Source organism: Anomaloglossus baeobatrachus, chromosome 6 (assembly GCF_048569485.1).
Source record: "Anomaloglossus baeobatrachus isolate aAnoBae1 chromosome 6, aAnoBae1.hap1, whole genome shotgun sequence".
NCBI lineage: Eukaryota > Metazoa > Chordata > Amphibia > Anura > Aromobatidae > Anomaloglossus > Anomaloglossus baeobatrachus.
Window position 1 is genome coordinate 480007024 of NC_134358.1, and position 23364 is coordinate 480030387.

Below are 23364 nucleotides of genomic sequence, written 5' to 3' on the forward strand. Positions count from 1 at the left end.
ATCTATATATATAATTGCCTTATTCTGTCTCTCTGTCTGTCTCTGTCTGTCTGTCTGTCTGTCTGTCTGTCTGTCTGTCATGCTCCGAAATTGTGTCCTTACGGTGACACAAAGCTGATTGGCCGCTGGGCTCGCCATGGCCCCGCCCCCCCACACGGATTGGCCGCTAGCCCAGGCTGCGCCCCCACATGGATTGGCCAGCCGCTCGCCCAGGCTCCGCCCCCCCCCACAGATTGGCCTCTCGCCCCGGCACCCTGCAGGCATTGGCAATTCGGCCACGCCACGCCCCGCCCCCCTCACGCAATGCACGCTAGATCTGGCCCCGCCCCCTCCCTCCCCCGCGCATTTCCCGAACTCACGGCTGTCACGGAGGTGAGTACGGTACTCCCTCCCCCCCCCCCCCCGGCCCCCGCTCGCACGGGAGTGGTGTGGATACGTTGGTAACCATGCTCGCATGGTTACAAGCGCATCAAGGTCCTGCTGCCTGCTGCGGCGGAAGATCCACACGCACACACACAAACATACACACACATCAGATCACACTCACTCTCACACACACCTCACACACACCTCACACACACCTCACATCGCATCCACATACTCACAACATCCTGGGATATCGCTTGCTTCTCGGCCTCGATACTGTGCTGTTGTGACCTTCCAGGACCTGACGGAGGATAACATGGCCAGAGGCATGTGATATCTCCTGATGTTGTGAGTATGAGCGCCTAAGTGCGATATCGTCAGTGTCTGTGTGTGTGAGTGGATGCGATCGGGTGTGTGTGAGTGGATGCGATCGGGTGTGTGTGAGTGGATGCGATCGGGTGTGTGTGAGTGGATGCGATCGGGTGTGTGCGAGTGGATGCGATCGGGTGTGTGCGAGTGGATGCGATCGGGTGTGTGCGAGTGGATGCGATCGGGTGTGTGCGAGTGGATGCGATCGGTTGTGTGAGTGTCGGCAGAGGAGCACGGCGTGTTGGAGGAGGCTGGGAGCAGAGAGGCTGATCATGGGGAAGGCTGATGCTGGGGGAGGCTGGGACGAGGGAGGCTGATGCTGGTGGAGGCTGATGCTGGGGGAGGCTGGAAGGAGAGAGGCTAATGCTGGTGGAGGCTGATGCTTTGGGAGGCTGATGCTGGGGGAGACTGGGAGGGGAAGGCTGATGCTGAGGGAGGCTGGGAGGAAGGAGGCTGGGAGGAGAGAGGCTGATCCTGGGGAAGGCTGGGAACGGGAGGCTGATGCTGAGGGAGGCTGGAAGGAGAGAGGCTGATGCTGGGAGGAGGCTGGAAGGAGAGAGGCTGATGCTGGTGGAGGCTGATGCTTGGGGAGGCTGATGCTGGGGGAGACTGGGAGCGGAAGGCTGATGCTGAGGGAGGCTGGGAGGGGGAGGCTGGGAGGAAGGAGGCTGGGAGGAGAGAGGCTGATCCTAGGGAAGGCTGGGAAGAGGAGGCTGATGCTGAGGGAGGCTGGAAGGAGAGAGGCTGATGCTGGGGGAGGCTGGAAGGAGAGAGGCTGAGGCTGGGAGGAGAGAGGCTGATGCTGGGGAAGGCTGATGCTGAGGGAGGCTGGGAGGGGAAAGCTGATGCTGGGGAAGGCTGGGAGGAGAGAGGCTGATCCTGGGGAAGGCTGGGAGAGGGAGGCTGATGCTGGAGGAGGCTGGAAGGAGAGAGGCTGATGCTGGCGGAGGCTGATGCTGGGGGAGGCTGGAAGGAGAGAGGCTGATGCTGGTGGAGGCTGATGCTTGGGGAGGCTGGGAGAGGGAGGCTGATGCTGAGGGAGGCTGGGAGGAGGGAGGCTGGGAGAGGTAGGCTGAGAGAAGAGAGGCTGATGCGCACACACACACACACACACACACACGCGCGCACTGCACAACACACCACACACACCACACACACCACACACACACACACACACACACACTGGGAACCACAAACAACTGCCCTACAGACACCCACACACACAGACAACGCTGGACACACACACAACACCCAACACACAAACACCGCGGCACACACAAATATACGCACATACCGCACAACACACACATTGCACAAAACATACCTCCCCCCAAAACACACCACACACACACAAACCGCGCAACACACACACAACGCTACACACACACAGCGCTCCACAAACAACGCAACACACATACAACACCGCTCTCCCCCCACGTCACACCCAGACAACACCCAGAACATGTACAGCGCCTACACAAACACTTGGTAACTACACACAACAACATCTCATATATATATATATATATATATATATATATATATATATATATATATATATATATATATATATATATATATATATATATATATATATAATGTGTATATGTATATATATATGTATATATATATATTATAACAAAAATCATACATGAACTACACAATACGTAAATTCTAGAATACCCGATGCGTAGAATCGGGCCACCTTCTAGTATTTCAATATTCGTAATCGTTTATGGTAACAAAAGGAAAAACTCCGTGCGACAACTTAATTTCTTTCATTCTACTGTGAAGAGTTAATGCTTCAGTAAAATGAGGAGTGGAGAAGGGCCGGCAGTAAACTGCTTTACTTGATATGTCTTTTATGTAAGTAAATGTGACAATACTCATGTCCTTCCTTAGAGGACATTTATTCCACTTCTGCTGCCTAAGGGAGATGTTCCTACGTTTCACTGGAGATGTGATGGCTACCACAGAGAGCAGTTTAGAGATGCAAATCCTGCTGGGCATAGTATGAGGCGTCATTCAGAGAAGGTGCCTACGGACTTAATTTACTCTCTGTTCAGGAAGCTCGCGCACCAATATGCCATGTGTAACCTTCTCTTATCAGAACTAATTTAACAGTCTCCCTGTTAAGCCTGTACATAGTTTCTCTCTACTCCGGCATTTCTATCATTTTTGTGTATGTCCCACCCCTGCTTAATGTAATCCTTCATTGCATCTCTGCTTCTTGAGACTGATTACACTTAGGCTAGTTTCACACTTGCGTTGAACGGTATCCGTTGCATTGCATTGTGTAACGGATATACACAAAACCTTGTAAATAGAATACATAGCCTGTCAAACTGAACAGATATTGCAACACATAAGAACACCAGAATATTAGGCTAAAAAATTGATTTTTATTAAATACACTTTAAAAGACAAAAAGCGAAAAAATAAATAAATAACACTGCATAAAACCCAGACCTGGTGCCAAACAAATATATGTATGTAGCAAAGTTGATTGCAGATAATTTAATAGAGGGTGGATCTAGATGACAAAAAGGTGAGCCCCAAGGGAGATAACAAAAAACAGGCAAAAAAGGTCAAACATGCAAAAAAAGCTAAAAAGACCTTAATAAAGTGCCAAATGCTGAAAGAAATTGCACTACTTTAAACCAAAAAGGGTTTTGGTATTTATGTTTGGTCACAATAAGAGGGTCCCAACCAGTACATTGTGCAAACAGGTGGGTCCAGATAGGATAAAGTGACCAGTGCAATTAATATATGCAGACAAAAGTATACATAGAAAGGGCAGACTTAGTCAAAAAGAATCCATTACCTCAAAAAGTAGAGCACCAGGACCGGCAACCTCAACATATGTTTCCAAATGGGTCTTCGTCAGGAGGTGTGGCTTGTTAGTGCAACGCAGGTTTATTTATACAAATGAATAACCAATCCAAAAGTCAAAGGGCTATCATATGACCCAATTCATTAAAAACCATCTGGGGCAGACAAAGTGTTGAAAAAGAGCCAATAGCAACAGCTAATAGTGCCTGCGTTTCATTAACAGCGGGGGTGAGCCGCATACGTTATGTAGAAGAGGGAATCCCGTTTGATCCGATCACGTCACTGGCGCATGCGCACTGGACCGCAAACCATAAAACAGGAAGTGCCATGCTTCGGGTAGTGAAGCCTCTGCGTCCCATGTCGCTAAGCGACCGGTGGGCGTGCACCTGTATAGAGCCGGAGCACAGACAATTCTGGGTTTTATGCAGTGTTATTTATTTATTTTTTCGCTTTTTGTCTTTTAAAGTGTATTTAATAAAAATCAATTTTTTAGCCTAATACTCTGGTGTTCTTATGTGTTGCAATTGTGTAACGGATGTAACGGATGTGTTGCATATAGTGGCACAATGGATGCAACGGATGCTGCAAAACAACGCAACTAGTTTTGATTTTTTTTTACAGTTTTACTATTGTGAACGATCAGCTGATCGCTCCCTGCAGCCGGCCGCCGGGTGATCAGCTGATCGCTCCCTGCAGCCGGCCGCCGGGTGATCAGCTGATCGCTCCCTGCAGCCGGCCGCCGGGTGATCAGCTGAGCGCTGTCACTTGCCGGCTGTCGGGTGATCAGCTGATCGCTCCCTGCAGCCGGCCGCCGGGTGATCAGCTGAGCGCTGTCACTTGCCGGCGCCCGGGCATGCTGGCGAGCGGGCGCTCAGCTGAACGTTCGGCCACCGCGAGCCAAAATAAAGTTTGAGTTAAAAAAAAAAAAGAGCATGCGCAGTGAAATCCAGAGGATTCCGCTGTTCAAAACAACATTACATGCTGCGTTCCTCCCGCTGGGCGGAAGCAACGGAGCGTCGCCCAGCGGAAGCAACGCAGGTCCTTTTGGTACAATCCGTCAACCATACAAGTCTATGGGAAACAGCGGAATCCGTTAACGGATTCCGCTGCTTTCCAAAAGGGCGGATTGTAACGGAAGGAAAACAACGCAAGTGTGAAAGTACCCTTAAAAGGGCTGGCCACTACTTAAAGTCCCTCCTACCATTGACAAGCACTTTAATAAATACCTTGTTTTCCCCAAATTCTGAAACCTAAACTGCTCTCTGGCTGAGATTGCTCTAACTTCCTGTGATGTCTCCTTGCGTTCCTTGCTCTTAAAACCAATGGGTGGTCATGGCTTGCAGCATGGTTAGGGATCTATTTAGCAAAAGTCCCACTGCTCCTGTGCATGTGTCTATAAGATGCACCTAAGAGTTAGAGGCGGAAAATAGGGGACAAAAAAAAATTGAAGCACAAAATATGGTCATCACACACTGTTATGGGAGGGGAAAGGGGGATCTGCTGCTGACACAATTCTGTACTTGTATTCCCCATCTTGGACCCCTCCATGGTATATATGTGACCCATCCTGGTGTATATGTAGCCATCTGGATGATTCATAGGAGGCATGGGAGAAGGTCGTGTGGTTGGATGAGACCAAAGTAGAATGTTTTGGTATCGCCTTCATTTGAAGGAAGAAGGATGTTTGGAAGAAGGATGAGTACAACCCCCAAGAACACCGTCCAAACCGTGAAGCATGAGGGGTGGAAACATCATACTTTGGGGGGGCTTTTCTGCAAAGGGGACAGGACGACTGTACCATATTGAAGGGAGAATTATTAGGGTCACGTATAGCGAAATTTTGGCCAACAAACTTTTACCTTCAGTAAGAGCATTGAAAGTGGGTCGTGACTGGGTCTTTGTAGCAGGACAATGACCTGAAACACAGCCAGGTCAAGTAAGGAGTGGCTCCGTAAAAAGCATTTCAAGGTCTGGAGTGGCCTAGTCAGTCTCCAGAAGTGAACCCAATAGAAAATCTTTGGAGGGAGCTGTAACTAGGGTTTAGGTCAGGTGGAGGAGGGGCACTGTCATTATTCTTTCATCTTTAAGGTCTTTACTGACATGCCAAGCAGTGGATTAGGCGCATAAACTAAAAAAATAAAATAAAAGCAAGCTCCTTGCCATCAGTCTCCACAGAACTAGATCCTACATATATAAGATTATGGGAAAATGTGAGAGTATTTATACCCAGGCTCTCTGTAAAGCAGTGTTTGGAGAAATAAAAGTTATGGCTCTAAATACTCAGACTGGTTAAGGTAATTAAAAAACAAAAAATACTCACACTCCACACTTTTTAGCACTTGCCTGGTCTGTGCTGCCTGATTTTGTTCTCCATGCATCGATAATGCCTGCTCAGCCAAATATTGACTGGAGCGGGTCACGATTTGAACACGTTTGCTAATTTATTGCTGCTTGTGATGATAAATTGCAGAATAATCATGATATGAAGCGTTCTTATATTGCACTATCTACAGCAGATGCTAATGAGTACATGGGAGATGATGCCCAACATTTGCTTTGCGCATGCCATATTCCCACACTAAAGCAATAAGCAGATTAGCTTTTTCTTCCCTCCTTTGTTTTGTCATCAGTTCGGTGTTGGGGAAACTGCAACTTCTACGTTCATCAGTTTCATGCTTCTGTTTTTCCAGGAATCTGTCGGCACATCTGGATGCGGCGTCCCCTGGGGGGGGTCTGCTTACATTAGAAATGCTAATAATCGTGCTTACAAGCTGGGAAACATGATTTGTGACTTTAATATACAGGACATTCTCTGTTAGTATCTGTAGACTGATAGACTCATAGATGAGCGTGAGAGTCAAGATTAATCATTCTCTACTGTACATATAGTTCACCGGTGTACTGCCGGCAGGTGCATTACTACTCCACTAAAATCACTGTTTTCTTATGTGATTGGTGTAATGCAAGCAGTGCATCCATCCTCTGGTAGTTGTAAACTGCCTAAGTAGATTACGAAGTCACCTCCGTTTTCCTTTAAAGGGACTCACAGCACAGAATGACTATTGAAAGAAGTGTAGACGCACTGTGCTTCATGGCAAAGCCAAATGTTTAGGTGCACCTTCCAACCTGCTTGTTTTACCTTTGTCTACTCCCGCTCCCTCCTCACCCTCTTCCTTAAAGGGGTTATCCGGCTTATTTTGACTTTTTTTTTATTATTACCCTATTGGGCTACATTGGGGCAGGTAAGTAGATAGTGACCACTTACCTGCCCTGCTGTCAGCCCCTCTCCCCCGGCTCAGAGTGGTCATGTGACCGCTCTTGCCGCGATTTTGCTGCTTACGGTCATTTCATGTCAACATAGGCAGGACCATGTTGACATGCAAATCTGGAACAGCATGTTGCCGCCCTGTTGGGCGGGTACAGTGCGTGAGTCCCCGCCCCCCCTTCCCTGCACACTGCCACACATTCCCCCGCACGCCGTACTCTCCCCGCAAAATCCCCCTGCACTGCTGTGGGGTCCATCACCTGGGGGAGGTGCCTGGCGGCGGCTGTTGTGGTGTCCGCGCCAGCACCGGGCCCCCCTGCTCAGGATCACACATTCAAATGTACCAGCATCACTGATGCCGATTATATTTGAAAGCGCTGATGAGAAGGAGCGCAGCGCTGCTTCTCATCACTGTCCTGCTGTCTGTGCTCTCTTCAGCACAGTGGTGACGTCACTACTGTGCTGATATGTCCAGAGCACAGACAGCGTGCGAACGTGCAGGAGCTGCGGGGACCGAGGACTGGTGAGTTCCCTACATGTGTTCCCTATGGGGGTAGGGGGGTCGGTATAGAGTGCCGTGTGTGCGTGCGGTGCAGAGCCATGTGTGTGTGCGGTGCAGAGCCATATGTGTGTGTGTGCGGTGCAGAGCCATATGTGTGTGTGTGCGGTGCAGAGCCATATGTGTGTGTGTGTGTGCGCGCGGTGCAGAGCCGTGTGTGCGGTGCAGAGCCATAGGTGTGTGTGTGCGGTGCAGAGCCATATGTGTGTGTGTGTGTGTGTGTGTGTGTGTGTGTGCGGTGCAGAGCCACATGTGTGTGTGGTGCAGAGCCATATATGTGTGTGTGTGTGTGTGTGCGGTGCAGAGCCATAGGTGTGTGTGTGCGGTGCAGAGCCATAGGTGTGTGTGTGCGGTGCAGAGCCATAGGTGTGTGTGTGTGCGGTGCAGAGCCATGTGTGTGTGTGTGCGGTGCAGAGCCATGTGTGTGTGTGTGTGTGTGTGTGTGTGCGGTGCAGAGCCACATGTGTGTGTGGTGCAGAGCCATATATGTGTGTGTGTGTGTGTGTGTGTGTGTGTGTGTGTGTGTGTGCGGTGCAGAGCCATATGTGCGGGCGGTGCAGAGCCATATGTGCGGGCGGTGCAGAGCCATATGTGCGGGCGGTGCAGAGCCATATGTGCGGGCGGTGCAGAGCCATATGTGCGGGCGGTGCAGAGCCGTGTGTGTGTGTGTGTGTGTGTGTGTGTGTGTGTGTGCGCGCGCGGTGCAGAGCCCGATGTGGGGCTGTTATTTGCAATGTTGTAGTGATAACGGGTCAGGTGCTGGGGAAGAATACTGACAGGGAATGTGTGCAGGGGGCGGGCAGAGGGTGGGGCTGGACACTGGGGAGGGGCTAGACACTGAGGCCGGGCGGTGCCAGCTCTGACTGGGAGGTTTAGCACAGGAAGTTATCATGTTTGCTAGAGCTGAATGTAAACAAAGAGCTGCAGAGAATAGTCATAATTCAAGAGGAACAAAAGTTAGAAAACAAATAACAATGTAGGGGTGATTTATATGACAATACACAGATTAGCTTAACAATTTTTGAGTTTGTCGGACAACTCCTTTAACAACTCTGGCTTCATAGAGCTGGAGGAGAACCAAAATAGAGGGAAAACAAGCATGTGGGAAGGTGAACGTAAATGTTTGGCCTCGCCATGACGTACCCGAGCGTCTGTGCTTTGTTTGAACAGTCATTCCGTGCTGGCAGACTCAATTTAATAAAAGATGGGTGCGTTCACATCCGAATTCTAGTAAGTGCTAGGGGTCTCGACATGCAAAAATGTATAATCTATACCAGGGGTCTCAAACAAGCGGCACGCGGGCCGCATGCGGCCCGTCAGGCTGCTTCGTGCGGCCCCCAGGCCCGTTTTCAAGTTCACTATCGCGGACGGTGCAGGGGCCACAGCCACTGTCTGCACTTTGTTAGATGAGTGTTTTGCCGGCGCTGCGCTCTGAGGCAAGGACTGTGCGCGCGCAGCGCCGGCAAAACATTCATCTGACATAAATCGCTGCCAGTGGCTGCGGCCCCTGCAGCGGCCGCGATAGTCACCGGGGCACGGCCTGCAGACAGCAAAAAGCAGAGGTTAGGAGCCGAGGGAGAGCGAGACAGGTGAGAAGAATGGTGTTTTTTTTTTTTTTTGTTTTTTTTTTTTTATTTTTTGTGCATGTGAAGGACGGCACATTAACCCCTTAGCCACCTATGACGTACTGGGTATGTTTTGGCTCCCTGGTACTTAAGGACCCATGACATACCCAGTACGTCATGGCGAAATCGCAGCCACGGTGGCTGCGATCGCCGTTTGCATTGCAAATAGCAAATACCTTAGATTCGGGGAGGAGGGAACCTCAGGAGGGGTGGTGTCTCCTCCCCGGACCTACGGAGGCTGTGATTGGCTGTGCGGCGTTTGTCAGCCAATCACAGCCACTGTAATGTTTTAGCCATTGAAAATGGTTGTAACATTGAAATCCAGCCCTGATCAGTGCAGCTGTAGCACCGATCATTGGCTGGAGCTGGGTGACCTCTGTTTCACCCGCCCCCAGCTCTGATTGGAGAGACCGGCCTTGTAACCGATCTGTCCAATCACTGTGGATCTGGGGCCGGAGACTGCTCCCTCACCTTCACTCCGGCGTCTGTGAGTGGAAGGAAGCCGAGAGCGATCGGTAAATTATAGCGCCCCCTTTCACCCGCCGCCGCCACTGCCCCCACCACCCATTACTACAGGATGGGGACATTACTATAGAATAGGGACAAGGTGGGCACATGTCTATAGGATGGGGACAAGGTGGGCACATTACTAAAAGATGGGGACATTACAAGGATGGGCATAATACTATTGGATGGGGACATTACTATAGAATAGGGACAAGGCTGGGGTCATTACTATAGGATGGGGACAAGGTGGGCACATTACTATAGAATAGGGACAAGGTGGGCACATGACTATAGGATGGGGACAAGGGAAGATTACTAAAAGATGTTGGCCAAAATTTCTATATAGTGATAATTGTAACACTATTAGTTAAAAGAAAGGGATAAAATGTAAAAAAAAAAACAAAACAAAAGGCATGACTTTTTTTTTTTTTTTTAACCATCAAATTTTTTTTTTTTTTTTTTTTTTTTTTTTTTTTTATATTTAACCAAAGAATGTGCACATTTGTTATAATAAACAAGTGAAAAATGTTCAAAATCAGTCATCCAAAGGTGTGTAAAAAAATATATATGGTACCAATAAAAATGTCACTTTGTCCCGCAAAGAATGCGGCCCCCCAAATTATTTTTTTCCTCTCTGCGGCCCATACACCCAGCCAAGTTTGAGACCAATGATCTATACAATGGTAAATTCCATTTTGATTGGCTTCCTCAGATTTTCTGGTATATTGGAAGACAAGAATAGCAGCATTGCAGTGTGTTCGGACAACAGTATTAAGTGCTGGCCCTTGCGCTGCTTTTCAACCCAAAATACAATAAGGTGCACAACACTCCAAACTTCAACATACTTGTATCTTGAATGACATTCATGAGTATTAATTATTTTAGTATTAAAATATTCAGGTTATGTGAGGGGGTTGTAATAGATAATTTAGATTGTGTATAATCTTAATTATAGCTAATCCTAATTATCCATTTGTGGTTACCTTTATTGGCACTCTGGAATATTAACTATACTATGTAAAATATCACCTAGAACATGGGTGGACATTTTATTTATTATTTTTCAAAGACTGTGACTTTTGTGAATGGCCGAACCCACATGCTGAACTTAACTCCATTCAATATTAAGTGGTAAAAATTAAAATGTGTAAAATTTAAGTTTGAGGACTATCTGATACTGATAATTCATGTTATGATGGGCCTTGTGGTATAAATGTATTTCACTCAATATGATGCCCCCAGTCATCTCCACACAGTAAGACACACCCACATCTCCTACACAATATGATTCCTGCTTAGCGTGAAGCCCTCACTGCCCCCCACGTGACGTGAAGCCCTCACTGCCCCCCACGTGACGTGAAGCCCTCACTGCCCCCCACGTGACGTGAAGCCCTCACTGCCCCCCACGTGACGTGAAGCCCTCACTGCCCCCCACGTGACGTGAAGCCCTCACTGCCCCCCACGTGACGTGAAGCCCTCACTGCCCCCCACGTGACGTGAAGCCCTCACTGCCCCCCACGTGACATGAAGCCAAAAAGGTGTTTTTCATTACTTGGACAAACCTTTCTCATTCCTCTTGTTCTCCGTAAAAATAAGTAAGCCTATACTCCCATCCGGCCACGGTTCAAGCAATGTGTAAAGCCGCGTTCCTGGGGCCCACATGACATTAGTCGCAGGGCCTGCGTGTCAGAACAATCAGCACTGGCTTCCTTCACCATCAGCGAAGCACTTCCATCCTGCTAAAAATATCCGAAGGCAGAGAGACTGACGCTGGGACCTGATTTCTTGCGAGGCTCTCGTGTTGTTACAATGTCACGTGGGCCCCGGGAATGCAACTTTAGATATTGCAGGAGCCGCATTGGAGAGGAGTATAGGCTTATTTAATTTCTACAGGGGCGAACAAGGGGAATGAATAGGGCTTGCCCAAGTAAAGGACAACCACTTTAAAAACTACTTCTATGTGATATAAAATAAGAGTCTGTACGTTGCTTTTGCTTCTCTTTTATTTCTGTTAATAGAAAAAAGATTAAAAAAAAACCCTAAAACCCTTGATTTAATTGATCAGCTAAATGTAGATGCAGTTTGAAGCTGTAATGAAGGTAATTATGGATGCCATTGTTGGATCATGTACTAGAAGGAGTTACTTGTGGGGGAGGAGTAGGATTAGCGGGTTAATAAATATACGCTGCAGTAAATGATTGGGATTCCCTGCAGAGCTGCGTTTGACGTCTTCGATTGTTAAATTTGTGTAGTTTTATGGTATTCTTTTATGCATTGTTGCCAAAAATATAGCCTTAATTGGAGGAACAGGATCTGGTAAGGGTCTGTTTACATTTGAGTCATACCTTTTTAGTGACTCTATTAAAAAAGAAACCCATATTGAATCTATTTTCAGGCCTAAAATGACAAATTCCTGATAGTCCTTATGACTTAAATGCATTCTGTTTTTCTCTAACTGAATGAATGATGAAAAATATTAGGCTAGCACAAATTATGCTGGCAAATCTGGCACTACCCACTAGCATTAGTTCACATTGCAGATGGTTTCCCTTGTGGAGATTTGCAGCATCATCTATAATAATACATATTTTGCATCGGTCACGCACCAAAAAATGTTGGTGGTTCAGCATTAGTTCAGGGAGCAAAAACTGCTCAAGGCTAAAAACTAAATTGTGATTCGATTTTTTTTTTTTTTTATTTTTTATTATAATATATACATAGCCTTGAAATACAAGATATGATCTCTTGGATTCCTATAGGCTGATGCATCTAAATATGCTGTATGACATGATAGATCTGCTGTTATCCATCAAAGCTGGTTAACTGTTGATGATGAGGTCAAAATGATGCCATACTGAACAAGACTATTTAATACTTTTTTTTTTTTATTCTGTGCCACCCCCGCATCAGCAGCCGGGCTGCTCGGCTCCGGCTCCGCGGTGGCTCGAGCGGCTTCCGGACCCAGGGGTCATGCGGCCACTCAAAGGGGTTATTTACAGGGGATTGTATATTTAAAGCTCGTGATGCCACCCGTGGTGTATGGTAAGGTGGAGTACCACCGCTGCAGCTGGGAGTACCCAGGGGCGATGGAGTGGGCAGCTAGGTGTTTAACCCCTCCACGGGTAGGGGGAATGCCCCGGGACTCTGTGATGGTGTTGGGGAATGCAGTTGGGAGCGAAAGGGTCACTTGCGTACTCACTCGGTCCATAAAGCTGACACCGACAACTTGGTAAACCAAAGTTCTGGACACCACTGCTGCCAAGGGGAGCACGTTTGGGTCCCGTTCCCACTGGGGTTGCCTAATGATCTGTGACCTTCCTCTTGGCACTAACTTCTCTTGCTAGTTGGCCCCATGTAGTGTAGAACTAGTCGGGTCCCGCTCCCCAGTGTGGCTAACTGAGGAGCTTGCTCTCAGGGATCACGCTTGGGATTTCATGGACAGTTTTAGTGGAAATCCTATCCCCCTCGTTGCGCTAGTAGCCCGATTTTGGAGCGGGTGTAGAGCGGATCTTGAAGGCTCCGTTGTCGTCGGGTCAATTGTCAAGTTGCCTGAAGCTACTCCCTGACCTAGGGTCCACGTACCCCGTCATGCCCTGGTCCCAGCCCAGTGATAGTACAAGGCCGCTGGCTGTCATCCTCGACCGTTCCGTGCCCCTTGTCACGATCCCCTGCAACCAGGGGTCCAGCTCCTACTAGGCCCAGACCACTGTCTGCTACCTAGTGACTTCCAAGGAGCCCGGCTCCTGACCTCCTCTCCTTCACTCTTACACTACCTCTCTCCTACTGACCTACTCCTGACCAATCCTTACCAACCACCCCCAGTGGGTGACCCTATTCCACTCAGGCCGTCCACTGGTGTGTCTGGTGGGTGTAGTACAGAGTGTTCTAGGATTTTGATTGGCTGATGTTGGCAACACCATTAGTTGGGAACTCGTAACCAAGGAGGATGTGGATACTGTGCAGAAGGGCAGATTGCACAATACCCTGTGACGACCTGATAGGCCAGGGCGTCAAAATTCTTACAGAGGTTTTGGCTGGTCCTGAGAGTGATTGCAGAGAGTAATTCTATTCTGAATAATTTGATATGTTACACAATTTAAAGGAATTTTTTATGGGTCAAAATTTATTTTAAATTATTAGCTGTCAGGAGTGTATCCCGCTCAGGCGGAGACCCCAGGTGAATCTGGTGTCAGAAGGTCACCTTGATTCTGGTAGGTTCACTACTGTTATTTGATAACATCTCCTTGCTTGTGGTGCTGTAAGATTAAGCACCCTTGCCTGCCTGGCTGCTGCCTGTAGCTTCCTATCTCAGGTGTGGCTCTTTGGGATTACTCCCCATCCCTATTTAAGTCATGTGATCTGATCACATGCCTGTGATAGAAATGAGGATTCAATTTCTATGTGGTCCATTTTGGAAGGAGCCTGCTCTGAAAGAAGTTTGCAAATCAAAAAGGTCCGTGGAGCCTCTGGTAGGAGTCTCAACACGGAAAATAGCCAGATATCCCTCCGGGAAGGACCTAGCCAAGGAGTGGCTCTTTTTAGGAGACCACCACAACCACCATATTAAGTGGCCCTTTTAGTCAATATCCAACTCTTGCCGAGTTTAAAGATCTGACCAGAGAAATACCAAGGCCAGGTATTTATCCATAGACAGCTGTTTCGGGTTATTGCCCCTCATCAGTGTGGAGTAGGATTCTGGCCATGTGGGAGCAATGCCTAGTGGGAGCAATATACCAGAGGGATATCTGGCTGTTATCCATGTCGAGACTCCTAACTGAGGCTCCACGGACCTTTTTTGATTTGCATACTTCCCAGGGGGCAATGCACCTAGGATTTCACTGTGTTGAGCGCCTTTGTTGGCTTCCGGCAGTGTTTACTCTGGCTGGTCTCCTTGAGATTAGTGATTGTTTTGTCTTGCTGGAAGAAGTTTGTCATGTTACGTTCAGGTGTGATTTTGCTGCACTGAAGCCGCCTGTGGTGTTTTTCCTTTTGTATGCCTATTTTCCCTGTTTTGTATTCCTACACTTGTGTTTCTGTATTGTAGTGGAGAGACTAGTGATCTTGTCAGCCTGCTCACTAGCCAGGGTGAGTGTAGGGCTAACTGAGAGCCTAAGGTATCTGACTTGGCGACGGGTTGCAAAAACCTGTATAGGACACTAGGGAGCTCAGGAATCAGCTTGAGGTGAATTCAGGAAGTGTCCACTTACCCCTCTCCCTAGCAGCAGGGACCTCCGTTGTGTCGTGACCCCTGTGTTCCCTGTGTGGTGTTAAATCTTCTGGGGGGGGGGGTTCCCAGGTACCAGGTAAAGCTTGCTAGTCACGTGTGTGACATTAGCCCAGCAATACAAGTGATGAAATACTGTGCAGAGTTGTTCAGGCAATCTGTTTTCCATAGATTCAGTTTTTCATCTTGTTTGGATTTGGTGCTGCAGTATAGCCACATGAAAAGACACTAGACATAAATCATTTTAAAAAATTATTCCCATCTATGTATTGGGATTTATAATCAGTGAGGGTCCAATTTAAGGGATAATTATTGATACCAAGAATGAAGAGCTTTTTTTATGCAGCCTCCAATTTACTGGGTTTTTTTTTTTTCCCCCCCACACCGCAGCACGCACTGCATCAGGAACGTCATCTTGCTTCATTCATAGGCATTTATCAGCCTTCAGTTCCCTGCACGCACAGCCAGCTGGCCACAAGCACCGCTGCATTGACTCATAATGTTGCTCACTACTTTTATAGTGATGACCTAGTTCTTGGCACTCCCACTGATCAGCTGTTTTTGTTGCTATGATTGTACAAAAACATACAAAAAAAGAAATCATGAACGCATTGTGAACGCACTTTTTTAGAATTTAATTCTGACAACTGTGAACATGTTTGGCTCTCCCAACCCAAACTCATCAGCCTCCTGCCTATGAGACTGTCAAGTTTGAGCCAGGAGACCCTGCTGCCAATCTTTGCATTATCGGCATCTGAATTCGGCTTCAGGGCGGGTAATGGCCAGATGTTAAAAGATGCAGAGCTGAAAAACTCAGCCCCGATTAGATGTGGGGTGGCTGCTGTTGGGTTCGGCAGATCTGCTGCTCTCAGAATAAAGAGGCCCTTACGAAATATGCCAACATTCCACTGCTGCCAGTACTGAGAATAATTGGTGACGTGGCCAGGTGTCGGATCTTCCACCAATCTGACATTGATGACCTGTCCTAATCTGTATAAAAGTAGTGGAGCAATCCTTTAAACTTGGTTTAAATTTTACAATTATAACTGTATTATACTCCATTCACCATGTGTTTGTGTAGGGAGTTGGTTGCTGATAACTGAAGTTAAAGGGAATGTCTTAAGGTGGCTTTACACACTGCAACATCGCAAACGACATCGTTGTAATGTCACCGGTTTTGTGACGTAATAGCAACCTCCCCAGCGACATTGCAGTGTGTGAAACACATCAGCGACCTGGCCCCTGCTGTGAAGTTGCTAATCGCTACAAATCGTTCAGGACCATTCTTTGGTCCTTTGTTTCCCGCTGTGCAGCATGATCGCTAGAAAGTCTGTGCGTAAAGGGGACTTAAATGTGCAGGCAGCAGGAGCCGGCTTCTGCGGACACTGGTAACCACGGTAAACATCGGGTAACCAAGAAGCCCTGTCCTTGGTTACCCGATATTTACCTTTGTTACCAGCCTCCGCCGCTCTCACTCTCAGTGCCGGCTCCTGCTCCTTGCACGTGTAGCAGAGTACACATCGGGTAATTAACCCCATGTGTGCTGTAACTAGGAGAGCAGGGAGCCAGCGCTAAGCAGTGTGCACGGCTCCTGCTCTGTGCACATGTAGCTGCAGCACACATCAGGTAATTAACCCGATGTGTACTGTAGCTAGGAGAGCAGGGAGACAGCGCTAAGCAGTGTGCGCTGCTCCCTGCTCTCTGCACGTGTAGCTGCGTGCGCTGGTAACCAAGGTAAATATCGGGTTGGTTACCCGATATTTACCTTAGTTACCAAGCGCAACATCGCTTCAGTGCGTCGCTGGGGGCTGGTCACTGGTTGCTGGTGACAGCTCACCAGCAACCCGTGTAGCGATGCTCCAGCGATCCCTGCCAGGTCAGGTTGCTGGTGGGATCGCTGGATCGTCTGACTGTGTGACCTCTTACCAGCGATCCCTATCAGGTTGTATCATTGTTGGGATCGCTGGTAAGTTGTTTAGTGTAAAGGGGCCTTTACAGAAGTCATCTGTAACATACACATACAACCTCACTTAGGCCGGGGCCACACGGGGACTAATGCGATCCTTGCATGACACTCGGCTCACGCCGGCAGCACAACTGGAGCAGAGTGTCACTGCAACTGAGGTCCCATCATGCGATTGGACCTCAGCAGCGGGGGGCGGGCCGACAATGAGGAGGAGAGGGAGGGATTTCTCTCCCTCTCTCCTCCGTAGCCGGCTATTGCCATTCTCACCCTGTACATGCGGTACACCGGTGTACTGCGAGCGCAATGCGATCTTTCTCTCGCCCCATAGACTTGAATTGGTGCGAGAGAAGGAGTCTTGCATTACAATTGCAGCATGCGGTGACTATTTTCTCGGCCCCAATCAGACCGAGATAACAATCGCTTATGGGTGCTGACACACAGGCTAAGATTGGTCCGAGTGGAATGTGATGTTTTATCGCATCCCACTCGCTCCGATTTTCATGCCATGTGGCTTAGGGCTTACTCAGCCTTATTTTGAGCTTCTGTAGCAAATAGAGAGTGTCAAACATGTTGGACCATCTCTCCTGTTACTATAGGTCAGGCACTGGATAGAAAAGGTTATCTAGAGACCTTCATACTGGATGCAAGTGTGCGTCCCAGAGTTGGGACTCTTATCTTTTAGATACTTGTCAGTTCCAAGCAGCATAAATCGGTTTAGCGACATCCCCTTTAAATGGAATCTTCCAGAAGATTTTTTTTATTTTATCTGAGATGATGTAGAGGCTGAGACCCCAATTCCATCGATATGTCGTTTATTAGGCTGTGTGTTTTATCACCAGGAGAGTATCCCGACAGGACTAGGTGTTTTGTGATGCCTAGTCAAAAGCTCTGTATAACCCCATCCTCACCACTAATTAGCAGCTTCTATCGATATACAGTGTAGACAGAAAGCTGCCAATCAGTGGTGTGGGCGGGGTTATGCAGTGGTCCGCATTCAGAGCACTACTAGATCTGCAGCAGAGAAAATAAGGATGGTATCAAAATCATAGCAAGAAACCCAGCTAATGATACATCTCTGGAGTCAGGGTCTCAGCCCCTACACACTGCTGCTGTCAGATTACACAGTAAAAACCTGATGACCGATATCCTTTTTAAATATCAAACAAAATATGTATTGCCTCACCCTTGCCCAACGTAAGGCTATCTTGATGTACTGTATGGGGATGCATTTGGAGAATGTGCCAACATATACCATGCTAAATGGGTTACTGTCAGCCAGTAAATAGTGTAATCTTGTAAAACTACAACCGTTTTTTTAGTGCAAACCATAGAATGGATGTCCCTAGCAGATGCATGTGACTGACTGGTCACACTTTCTTTGGGACCTAATAGAATAAATATCTTCACACTAACACAACAAAATTATAACTTCTGCGTTACACAATAGCAACAATCAACAGGAGGTGAACAGTGCGAAGAGCCAAGAAGGTTCTGTGTAAGGCTATGTTCACATTTCCGTTGTTTATGATCAGTCACAATCCGCCGCACTCTGATAAACAACAACGCAATCCGTTTAGCAGATTCTGTTGTTCCCTTAGACTTGTATGAGTGGCAGATTGCGTCTGATGCCCTTGCGTTGCATCCGCCACCCAACTGATCAGTCGTGGAACGATTGACCTTCGTTCGGCAGGAACGCAGCATGTAACGTTTTTTTTGAGCTGTGGAATCCTTTTGTTTTCACTGCGCATGCTCAGATCTTGTGTTTAGTCATTCAAATCAATGTCTCTCTCTCGGTGGCCGAACAATCAGCTGATCGGCCGGCTTTGTGAGCGATCAGCTGATCGTCCGGCTTCTGTGAGCGATCAGCTGAACGTCCGGCTTCTGTGAGCGATCAGCTGAACGTCCGGCTTCTGTGAGCGATCAGCTGATCGTCCGGCTTCTGTGAGCGATCAGCTGATCGTCCGGCTTCTGTGAGCGATCAGCTGATCGGCCGGCGGCCGTGAGCGATCAGCTGATCGGCCGGCGGCCGTGAGCGATCAGCTGATCGGCCGGCGGCCGTGAGCGATCAGCTGATCGGCCGGCGGCCGTGAGCGATCAGCTGATCGGCCGGCGGCCGTGAGCGATCAGCTGATCGGCCGGCTTCTGTGAGCGATCAGCTGATCGGCCGGCTTCTGTGAGCGATCAGCTGATCGGCCGGCGGCCGTGAGCGATCAGCTGATCGGCCGGCGGCCGTGAGCGATCAGCTGATCGGCCGGCGGCCGTGAGCGATCAGCTGATCGGCCGGCGGCCGTGAGCGATCAGCTGATCGGCCGGCGGCCGTGAGCGATCAGCTGATCGCTCTCTTGTTTTTATACTGAAAGCATTTCACCAACGGAATCCGCTTTCTCATGACAATTCTTGTCACCCGTTGTACAACGCATCAGTCACAAGCGTCAAGCAACGCAGGTGACTGATGCAAAAAAAACGGAAATGTGAACATATCCTAAACAAACCGGGCTGTTGTGATCTGTTCCTCCTGTACCATGCACAGAATACACACTTTAATAAACAACCGCCAGCGATCTATTGTGGCTGTTATTAGCGTTTGATCCGAGTAATCTGATAATTGCTTTGATGCTATCCCCCTAATTAACGTGTTAACTCGCTTATTTGAATACCATTCGGTTTAGTGTATAAAGGTCCTCATTATAAATGCACTTTTTTTGCCCAAAAATTCAATTTGCATAAAATTTGGTCTCAAAATGAATTCAGCCGTCTGGACCCAAAGCAGCAGATTCTTCTGATTACTTCCTGAATGATCGGGTAGAATATAGGGAACTGAATGGCTGGGAAGCAAACGTTAGCTCTTCCACTGCTATAGAAGCACATATTAACTTCTCTACTAGACCAGCAAAATAATAGTGGCACTAATCCATCCACTGACTAAGAGCACACTATGTGCTCGGAATGCGTCATGAGAATATCCCCTTGTACCTCATGCAGCATTTTTTTTTTTTAACTTCATCTACCTAACTATAGATGTTATTTTTCTGCTGCTGACGATGCCATATTGAGTCTGTGCACCTGCTCCCGAGATGATCCGGCTACTTCACCTGTTTTGGGTTTTATTTTTTTTTTTTTTTAATCCATCCACTACTCTCTAAACAATCAGGGCAATCTGAAACCTTTTTTTATTTTCGATTTCTGTTCAAAGGGGTTGTCTAATCTTCTTAAATGTGTAAAATTGCAAAATGTTTGTAAAAGCTACTTTGCAATTTACCTCCTATTGAAAATCAGAGGGCATTTAAATTCTAAAGTTTACATCTCGATGCCAAAGTAACCGACCGTCTCTGCAGTCAGTAGCACATTTGCATGCGGTATGCTATACAGCTGGCAAGCGCTGCTCTCAAGCTGGGGTAATTATTGGATTTCATCAGCTACTGCAGAGACGAAGCTGCCTCTCCTAGATGTAGCAGAGAGTGCACAGGCAGGGCTGAGCCGCGTCTTAAATTGTCAATCTTCAAGAGTACACGTTCTCCTGACAAGCAGAAAATCGCGAGGCAGGGGAAGCGGTGTGCTCATGAAGATTCCATGTGAGACCACCTTATTAAACCTGTATATAGTTCTAGTTGAGTTTTACAGTGTGAAAATGTGATTTTATTAAAGGGAACCTGTCATCAGAAATTTTGCTTTAAACCTAAAAGTTTCCCCCTCTGCAGCTCCTGGGCTGCATTCTAGCAAGGTTCCTGTACTTTTTGTGGCCCCTTTTAAACCAAATTAAATACTTTATAAACTTGTACCTTTTTGCTATGTAAATTTTGTAAATCGTCCATGGGGGCGGGCTCTCTGACCGTTGCTGTTCCTCCAGCAGATTTACGCCGCCCCCCAACGCTGAATTTCATATCTCAGGACGCCGCCCCTGGGCGCCCGTGGTCCCGCGCATGCGCTGTGCGACTGTAGCAGGACTGTGCACTGTGTGCACGTGTGACCGCTGGTGACGTTTTGCGCAGGCACGAGGTTATGGGCGGTGCTGTGAGTGTCATCAGCAAGTGCCGCCCATAACCTCGTGACCGCACTTTCCCCTCTTGCTCCAGCATTCTGCGCAAGCGCTTGCTGGCCAGATGACCCGACGTCACCTCTTTCCCATCTTGCCCTGCTGCAGGGTAAGATGGGAAGGAGGTGACGTCGGGTCATTTGGCCGGCGAGCGCTTGCGCAGAACGCTGGAGGCAGTGGGGGAAAGCGCGTCCATGAAATTATGGGCGGGCACTTGCAATGCAATCACAGCGCCGCCCATAATATCGTGCTTGTGATACACGTCACCAGCGATCCTGGCGTGGGCGGCACCTCGGGCGCAGTGGGCGGCATCCTGATGGATGAAATGGAGTGTGGGGGACGGCGTCAATGTGCTGGAGGAACAGCAACGGTCAGCAGAGAGCCCGCCCCCATGGACGATTTACAAAATTTACATAGCAAAAGGTACAAGTTTATAAAGTATTTAATTTGGTTTAAAAGGGGCCAAAAAAAGTACAGGAACCTTGCTAGAATGCAGCCCAGGAGCTGCAGAAGGGGAAACATTTAGGTTTAAAGCTAAATTTATGATGACAGGTTCCCTTTTAAGTCCGATATTTTTTTTTTTTTTCTTTTGCTGTTCATTTTATAGACATGTATAATATATTGTGTGTTATTCACGTTCATGTGTTTAACATTAGGATGATAAATATCATCAAAATAATGCCTGATGCTTGGTGCAGGCAGAGATTTAATTGATTTGTAAAAACAATTGCTTCCACTAATGTGAATTTCAAAAATTATATCTTTTCTTCAGGAAATTATGGATGAACAAGGGCACAGCAGGGTTTTATCTTTCACGATCCCATCCTTGTCGAAGCCCTCCGTATTCCATGAGGTAAGATATGAGTCTCTTATCTGTCACATACATAGAGGCTGCAGCAGCGTAACTTTATACTTATGATTAATTTCTATTTATACCTTGGGAGGGGCCGTCAGGAAATGATCTGCTTCCTACCATACTGTTGTTGTCCACTAAAGCTAGTAAATGTGGTCATAAGCAGCTAGTGTTTGATGGCTGATCAACAATTAAATAGTAAAAATCTCTCTTCAGCTGAATTGGTTGAAGGGGCTCTTTGAGAAATTTAATAAATGATACACATATAAAAAACATTTTTCGAAAAACCTTTATCATAAAAAATGTTTATGTAGTTCACACTATGGTTGGCAGCTGCCATCTATGTCATTGTGCATCCTGATTTCAGAAGACATGCAGTAGGACAGGCTGTGTGAAAAGCCTGGCAGGGATGTTCATTCTCAGTCAACTAAAGGGTGTTCATCTTCTCCTTTTAGTCCGGCTCTGTCTTGACTGGTTGATTCCTCAGAGCAATGCCCATTCACAATGCCTGACATCTGTCTCCACAAGATGTTTTCCACCCAGCCCATTCTACTGCATGTCCTCTAAGATCTAAGATGGGTTGTGATTTATGGCAGTTGCCGTTTCTTAAAATCCTGACACAGTTCCCCAGGTAAAGCATTTGGATCATAGTATCATAGTATCATAGTTTTTAAGGTTGAAGGGAGACTCTAAGTCCATCTAGTTCAACCCGTAGCCTAACATGTTGATCCAGAGGAAGGCAAAAAAAAACCCCAATGTGGCAAACAAGTTCCAATGGGGAAAAATTTCCTTCCTGACTCCACATCCGGCAATCAGACTAGTTCCCTGGATCAATACCCTGTCATAAAATCTAATATACATAACTGGTAATATTACATTTTTCAAGAAAGGCATCCAGGCTCTGCTTAAATGTTAGTAGTGAATCACTCATTACAACATCATGCGGCAGAGAGTTCCATAGTCTCACTGCTCGTACAGTAAAGAATCCTCGTCTGTGATTATGACTAAACCTTCTTTCCTCAAGACGTAGCGGATGCCCCCGTGTTCCAGTCGCAGGCCTAGGTGTAAAAAGATCTTTGGAAAGGTCTCTGTACTGTCACCTCATATATTTATACATTGTGATTAGATCCCCCTAAGCCTTCGTTTTTCTAAACTAAATAACCCCAAGTTTAATAACCTGTCTTGGTGTTGCAGCCCACCCATTCCTCTAATAATCTTGGTGGCTCTTCTCTGCACCCTCTCCAGTTCAGCTATGTCCTTCTTATATATCGGTGACCAGAATTGTACACAGTATTCTAAGTGCGGTCGCACTAGTGACTTGTACAGAGGTAGAACTATATTTTTTTCATGAACACTTATACCTCTTTTAATACATCCCATTATTTTATTAGCCCTGGCAGCAGTTGCCTGACACTGTCCACTAAAGTGAAGTTTACCATCCACCCATACACCCAAGTCTTTTTCTGTGTCTGTTTTACCCAGTGTTCTACAATTAAGTACATAATCATAAATGTTATTTCCTCTACCCAAGTGCATGACCTTACATTTATCTACATTAAACTTCAATTGCCACTTCTCAGCCCAATCCTCCAATTTACATAAATCTCCCTGTAATAAAAAATTATCCTCCTCTGTATTGATTACCCTGCAGAGTTTAGTATCATCTGCAAATATTGAAATTCTACTCCGCATGCCCCCAACAAGGTCATTTATAAATATGTTGAAAAGAAGCGGGCCCAATACTGACCCCTGTGGTACCCCACTA

At 47.3% G+C, this 23364-nt stretch overlaps 1 protein-coding gene across 3 annotated transcripts in view; it reads left to right on the top strand.

Moving 5' to 3' along the window:
* HYCC1 (hyccin PI4KA lipid kinase complex subunit 1) overlaps positions 1 to 23364 on the top strand; it is a 184742-nt gene that overhangs the window by 97647 nt on the left and 63731 nt on the right. For all 3 annotated transcript variants that reach the window (XM_075315364.1, XM_075315366.1, XM_075315365.1), the window contains exon 5: positions 21519 to 21599. In XM_075315364.1, coding sequence (XP_075171479.1) covers positions 21519 to 21599 — 81 coding nt within the window. The remainder of the gene's footprint in view (positions 1 to 21518; positions 21600 to 23364) is intronic.